At 47.3% G+C, this 7,500-nt stretch overlaps 1 protein-coding gene across 1 annotated transcript in view; it reads right to left on the bottom strand.

Moving 5' to 3' along the window:
• Positions 1-5,137: 5,137 nt before the first annotated feature.
• LOC308312165 (transmembrane protein 208-like) overlaps positions 5,138-7,500 on the bottom strand; it is a gene marked incomplete at both ends in the record, with an annotated part of 3,282 nt that continues 919 nt past the window's right edge. Inside the window, one exon of the mRNA XM_080794560.1 lies at positions 5,138-5,694. Coding sequence (XP_080650686.1) covers positions 5,138-5,694 — 557 coding nt within the window. The remainder of the gene's footprint in view (positions 5,695-7,500) is intronic.

The following is a 7,500-nucleotide window of genomic DNA, read 5'->3' as shown; positions in this document are numbered from 1 at the left end:
GATACTATACTTCATTGAACCGAGTCCCCCAGGGACTATACAATTCTAAACTATTTGGTCCCCTGGTAAGCCCTCCCCCCCCCTTTTTTCCCCAACACATCATACACTTTGCAGTTCAGTAATATTTGACAAGTAGTATCTATACTTTGACAAATACTGGGCTTGAGTACTCTGTCCACCAGCTATACAACAGGTACTGTCTCACCTAACCTCACTCCTTCAGTACTCTGTCCACCAGCTATACAACAGGTACTGTCTCACCTAACCTCACTCCTTCAGTACTCTGTCCACCAGCTATACAACAGGTACTGTCTCACCTAACCTCACTCCTTCAGTACTCTGTCCACCAGCTATACAACAGGTATACTGTCTCACCTAACCTCACTCCTTCAGTACTCTGTCCACCAGCTATACAACAGGTATACTGTCTCACCTAACCTCACTCCTTCAGTACTCTGTCCACCAGCTATACAACAGGTACTGTCTCACCTAACCTCACTCCTTCAGTACTCTGTCCACCAGCTATACAACAGGTATACTGTCTCACCTAACCTCACTCCTTCAGTACTCTGTCCACCAGCTATACAACAGGTACTGTCTCACCTAACCTCACTCCTTCAGTACTCTGTCCACCAGCTATACAACAGGTACTGTCTCACCTAACCTCACTCCTTCAGTACTCTGTCCACCAGCTATACAACAGGTACTGTCTCACCTAACCTCACTCCTTCAGTACTCTGTCCACCAGCTATACAACAGGTACTGTCTCACCTAACCTCACTCCTTCAGTACTCTGTCTACCAGCTATACAACAGGTACTGTCTCACCTAACCTCACTCCTTCAGTACTCTGTCCACCAGCTATACAACAGGTACTGTCTCACCTAACCTCACTCCTTCAGTACTCTGTCCACCAGCTATACAACAGGTACTGTCTCACCTAACCTCACTCCTTCAGTACTCTGTCTACCAGCTATACAACAGGTATTGTCTCACCTAACCTCACTCCTTCAGTACTCTGTCCACCAGCTATACAACAGGTATTGTCTCACCTAACCTCACTCCTTCAGTACTCTGTCCACCAGCTATACAACAGGTACTGTCTCACCTAACCTCACTCCTTCAGTACTCTGTCCACCAGCTATACAACAGGTACTGTCTCACCTAACCTCACTCCTTCAGTACTCTGTCCACCAGCTATACAACAGGTATACTGTCTCACCTAACCTCACTCCTTCAGTACTCTGTCCACCAGCTATACAACAGGTACTGTCTCACCTAACCTCACTCCTTCAGTACTCTGTCCACCAGCTATACAACAGGTACTGTCTCACCTAACCTCACTCCTTCAGTACTCTGTCCACCAGCTATACAACAGGTACTGTCTCACCTAACCTCACTCCTTCAGTACTCTGTCTACCAGCTATACAACAGGTACTGTCTCACCTAACCTCACTCCTTCAGTACTCTGTCCACCAGCTATACAACAGGTACTGTCTCACCTAACCTCACTCCTTCAGTACTCTGTCTACCAGCTATACAACAGGTACTGTCTCACCTAACCTCACTCCTTCAGTACTCTGTCCACCAGCTATACAACAGGTACTGTCTCACCTAACCTCACTCCTTCAGTACTCTGTCCACCAGCTATACAACAGGTATTGTCTCACCTAACCTCACTCCTTCAGTACTCTGTCCACCAGCTATACAACAGGTACTGTCTCACCTAACCTCACTCCTTCAGTACTCTGTCCACCAGCTATACAACAGGTACTGTCTCACCTAACCTCACTCCTTCAGTACCCTGTCCACCAGCTATACAACAGGTACTGTCTCACCTAACCTCACTCCTTCAGTACTCTGTCCACCAGCTATACAACAGGTACTGTCTCACCTAACCTCACTCCTTCAGTACTCTGTCCACCAGGTACTGTCTCACCTAACCTCACTCCTTCAGTACTCTGTCCACCAGCTATACAACAGGTACTGTCTCACCTAACCTCACTCCTTCAGTACTCTGTCCACCAGGTACTGTCTCACCTAACCTCACTCCTTCAGTACTCTGTCCACCAGCTATACAACAGGTATTGTCTCACCTAACCTCACTCCTTCAGTACTCTGTCCACCAGCTATACAACAGGTATTGTCTCACCTAACCTCACTCCTTCAGTACTCTGTCTACCAGCTATACAACAGGTATTGTCTCACCTAACCTCACTCCTTCAGTACTCTGTCCACCAGCTATACAACAGGTATTGTCTCACCTAACCTCACTCCTTCAGTACTCTGTCCACCAGCTATACAACAGGTACTGTCTCACCTAACCTCACTCCTTCAGTACTCTGTCTACCAGCTATACAACAGGTATTGTCTCACCTAACCTCACTCCTTCAGTACTCTGTCCACCAGCTATACAACAGGTATACTGTCTCACCTAACCTCACTCCTTCAGTACTCTGTCTACCAGCTATACAACAGGTACTGTCTCACCTATCCTCACTCCTTCAGTACTCTGTCCACCAGCTATACAACAGGTACTGTCTCACCTATCCTCACTCCTTCAGTACTCTGTCTACCAGCTATACAACAGGTATACTGTCTCACCTAACCTCACTCCTTCAGTACTCTGTCCACCAGCTATATAACAGGTACTGTCTCACCTATCCTCACTCCTTCAGTACTCTGTCTACCAGCTATACAACAGGTACTGTCTCACCTAACCTCACTCCTTCAGTACTCTGTCCACCAGCTATACAACAGGTACTGTCTCACCTAACCTCACTCCTTCAGTACTCTGTCCACCAGCTATACAACAGGTACTGTCTCACCTAACCTCACTCCTTCAGTACTCTGTCTACCAGCTATACAACAGGTACTGTCTCACCTAACCTCACTCCTTCAGTACTCTGTCCACCAGCTATACAACAGGTACTGTCTCACCTAACCTCACTCCTTCAGTACTCTGTCCACCAGCTATACAACAGCTAGGTATTGTCTCACCTAACCTCACTCCTTGAAGTAGTGATAACGCTAAAATCAGCTCTAACTGATTACAGGTGTAGAGGCCCCTCGGTATGCTGGGTAATTGATATATTTACACCCTAACAGTGCCAGCCGCTAAGGGATTTGTTCCAACGATAAACAAAACTAACACCTGCAAAACACAACCCAACACTTACCTCTGTTGTAATGCTGCACTCTGAGAACTGGGGCCAAATGCACTGTCTCTCTGTCCGGCTCCTAACCAAAAAACAAACAAACTCAAGTGTGAAACTCCCAACCAAGACAAACTCAAACGAATTTCAAAAAACTGAAAAACTTTAAACAAATTAATCAATTAATACATCAATTAATCAATTATGTAAGGACGAGCCCCCATTTGTTATGCACTAGGGGATGCATGGCAAAACAGGGAGTCCACACAAGAGCATAAACGTTTTGTAATGATATTTATTACAGTAAAGTAATAGAATAGCAAATAATGAAGTGTGGGACGTGGAGGATATCAATAATGTCTGCAGTGTATGGATGTGTGGAGAGTGGTGGGTGTATGTTGTATTAGTTGGTGCAAAACATAACTCAAACAACAGGTTGTTTAGGTGGCAACCCGTAGCAGGTCCTGCTTGCAGGGAGGACAGAGAGAGAGTGAGCTGCAGCCAGGAGAGCTCCCTATATAGTGCCATAAGCTCCGCCCACCTCAGGTGAGCACAATTGGGCTGACGGCCTGCTCCACTCTGCTATCACAGAGGTTGCTGGCAAGCCTACAGTGAGGCAGAGGGGGCAGGGCCGTCAAATTTGGCAGTTTGTGCCAGGGACTCCCAGGAAGGAACATTTATGTTGTGTGTAAATTATTCAACATGTTGTCATATCCCTGAACGGGTATGGACTAAAATGATTAGTAACGTATAGTAGGTACAAAGGGGCACGCGCTAGCCCCTCCTATTTCCAGCTTTGTGTGTATACCACGGTTTGATTGATTTGATTGGCTGAGCATTGAGTGTGAAGATGTATGATGATAAGAGCGCCAAGTCTATGGCATCCGTTGTTTGTTTAGAGTTCTTATGATGACGTTGAATGGTTTGCAGGCCAAGTCTATGTATGATATAACTTATTACAATGTTTGTTTTGAACACTTATGGCATAAATCCATAAGTCTATGGACTTTAATGTTTGTTTAAGGTACTACTAAATGTGGCACAGAGTGCCGTGCTACGAGCTTGTAGGTCTGCTATTGTTTAAAAATTGTGAAAATGTGGCGCAAATCTTTGAATATTCTTTCACAGTGAACGTTTCTAACTCAAATCTTTGCTGCTTGGGGGTCCCTGGTACAACATATTTGGGGGTCCCTGGTACAACATATTTGGGGGTCCCTGGTACAACATATTTTGAGATGGAGGTATAATTGTGGGGGGCCCTTGACATGAACAAGATTGAGCAACAATAGCAACATACGTTTTTCGGAAAACTGTCAGAATTATGAAGACGTTTAGTATAGCATCCTGCAGGTCTCGGGTCTTAACCCATTCTGGGCGGGAACCCCTTTGGTTCAAGCATTATGTTATACTTTATATAGCAGATCATAACGCGCCACCGAGTGCCACGCTACGATCGTGAAAATGTGGCGCAAATCTTTGAAAATATATTCTTTCAGAGCGAACGTTTTTAACTCAAATATTTGCTTTGGGGGGGGGGGGGGGGGGTGGTCCCTGGAACAACATATCTTCAGATGGGGGTCCGCAGCCAAATACATATCATTTTGGGGGTCCTTGACATGAAAATGTTTGAGTACCACTGATATAGAAACATAGGGTTTTTCAGAAAAATGTCATGATTTAGAAGACAAATTTTAAATGTCGATGTCAGGCCTTAACCCATTTTGGGGCGGGAACCCCTTTAGGTGTTAGCATTACGTTGTGCTTTAGCTATTGAAAAATGGCAGATCTACAAGCTCCACCGAGTGGCGCGCTACGAGCTTGTAGGTCTGCTATTTTTGAAAAATCGAAGAACGACTGACATAGAAATATATAGCTTTTTCAGAAAACTGTCATTTTCAAACGGACATTTTTTTAATCTGATCTCAGGTCAAAAGGCGTTAAAAGAACCACCATTCTTCTGTGCGTTTAGAATCTGATCTGAGGTCAGTTAAACACAGCCCAATATGCCCTCCACATCAGGTAGCCGGCGCGGAGCGGCACCAGCAGCCAGAGGCACCAGACGTAGACCCAGACGGTGCTGGCCACCTGCAGGACGGCCGTGAGCAGGATGACGTCCTTCAGGTACACGGCCAGCGAGGCGCCCTGGTCCTCGGGGGCGTTCAGGTCCGTGCCCTCGAACAGCAGGGCGCCGCTGCCCGGGTGGCGCGTGGCCTCCGCCATGCTGCCCATGTAGCGGAGGCTGAGCCCGCTCACCGCCGCCGCCAGCGGGAGCAGCAGCCACGTCCGGAACGTGGACGAGTCGTAGCAGAGGAGGAGGTTCACGGCGGCGTAGACGGCGCTGGCCGCCAGCACCACGGCCCTGTAGAACCTCAGCGTGGCCGCGTTCTCCTCGTAGATCTGGTTCTTGCCCCGGGTGCCAACTTTACGTCTGGGCGGCGCCGTTCTGGTTTTAACTTTCCTCTCTGATGGACGGTTGTTGTCCGACATGGTGATGGTGCTTCTCCGTTGCTGTTTGGCGCTTTCGACTGCCTGCAGTCGGCCTTTTATAGACCGACATACAGCTGCACTCACCTCAGACCTCGGGTGTCATCAAATATGACATCAGAGTTATAAGTATAACCAAGTATGGAGTTGTTTCCACGTGGCTCAGAACTGTCTGGAAGTAGCAGACCTAGAGCTTGTAGATCTATTTTTCAATAGCTAAAGCATAGCATAATGCTAACACCAAAAGGGGTTCCCGCCCAAAATGGGATAAAGGGCGAGGTCACGCTTCATTGTGGTGGTGTATGAACACATGTGTGTCAAATGAATGCCCCACCGTTTTATGCCCATATTTGGCATGCCAAATTATAGGCTTTTGTGCTGGTTCTGGACAAGCGGAAATGCAGAGTATACCCGTTCCACCCATCTGTCTGTGTCCCTTAATGCAGAGTATACCCGTTCCACCCATCTGTCTGTGTCCCTTTTATGCCCATATATGGAGATTTCTGTATCTGTCTCTCTGTGTCGCTTTATTCCTATATATGGAGTTCTGTGTCAGGCATGCCCAAATATGGAGTGTTGTGATGTCAGAACAGTTCCAGCTCCATATATGGATCCTGGGCACAGTGGGCAGGGACCCTGTCTGGAGCCTGGGCAGAGGCCTTTTGTGGCAGTGGTAGCCTGGCTAATAAGCCAGACCGAATCAGCCGTTGGCAACAAAATAAATTGCCTACCGGCGGATTACGGTCTGAAAACATATATACGTGAGGACTAGTTTAATACAAACTAAAAGGAGAGACTACTAACAGGCACGTGGGAAGCAAGTATGGCTAGTTGCAGGTACTAAACATGTCAACCTAAAGCCTCCTCTGTCAACACACTGCAGTAGTGGACGAGGCTCATTCCTATCTGTCTAGCACTGTGTGTGTGTGTGTGTGTGTGTGTGTGTGTGTGTGGGGGGGGGGGGGGGGGCAGTCTGGGGGTGTGGGATCTAGTATGTTTACCTTGGACAGATCACATTGAAAAGACAGGTAAATATGTACCAGCTTTCTCTCTGGCCCATGTGTGTGTGTGCGCGCGTGCGTGCGTGCGTGCGTGCGTGCGTGCGTGTGTGTGCGCTAACGCCCCTTGGTTGCGTGTACACTGTCCTTTCGGAGGCCTTTTGTGAGCGTGCATTGTGTGGGCCAGTGATAGAAGTGGTTTTGGAGAGGGGTGGAGGTTGGAGGAAGGTATTTGTCCAGGGTGGGTGAGGGTGGATCTGCCATGAGACTAAGTCAGAATGATGCACAGACAGAGGCTTAGCAGAGCTCAGGACAAACACAACAGGAAAGTGGACGGACAAGTCCTATACACTCAGCTGCACTGGTTGTCAAACACTGGGCCTGGTTAGCAAGACGCTGAGATTTAAATTATATAATATAACATTAAGATTTCTTAAAAATATGTAAATAATAATAATAATAATGACTAGTTAGTTCAACTGATCCAAGCTGGAACTAGATCGATTGACTGATAATTAAAACTAATTTACTGGCAAATGTATTTTTAGCTGCGTCACTGCGACCTTGCCTGACGGCGTGCTGCGGGTTCGAGTCCCGAGCCCGTAGGCCAGGGTTCCTCAATTAATTTTCCTCAAGGGCCATATTTTGACTATAGGGTACCAGGCTGGGGGCCGAGTCGGCACGCAAGAGGTCGAGGTCTTGCCCTGAGATGCCCCTCAAGATAAAAGTCAAGCTATCTCACCTGACTCTGGAAAATGTTTAGCGCTGTATCATTGAAAGTACACTGACCTACTGCATCACAGTCTGGTATGGAAACTGCACTGTCTTGGAGTAGAAATCACTGCAGAGGGTGGTGAAAACTGT

Source organism: Protomyctophum bolini (assembly GCF_963924005.1).
Source record: "Protomyctophum bolini genome assembly, contig: SCAFFOLD_181, whole genome shotgun sequence".
In the NCBI taxonomy this organism is placed as follows: domain Eukaryota; kingdom Metazoa; phylum Chordata; class Actinopteri; order Myctophiformes; family Myctophidae; genus Protomyctophum; species Protomyctophum bolini.
This window is presented reverse-complemented; position numbering and strand designations above follow the sequence as displayed.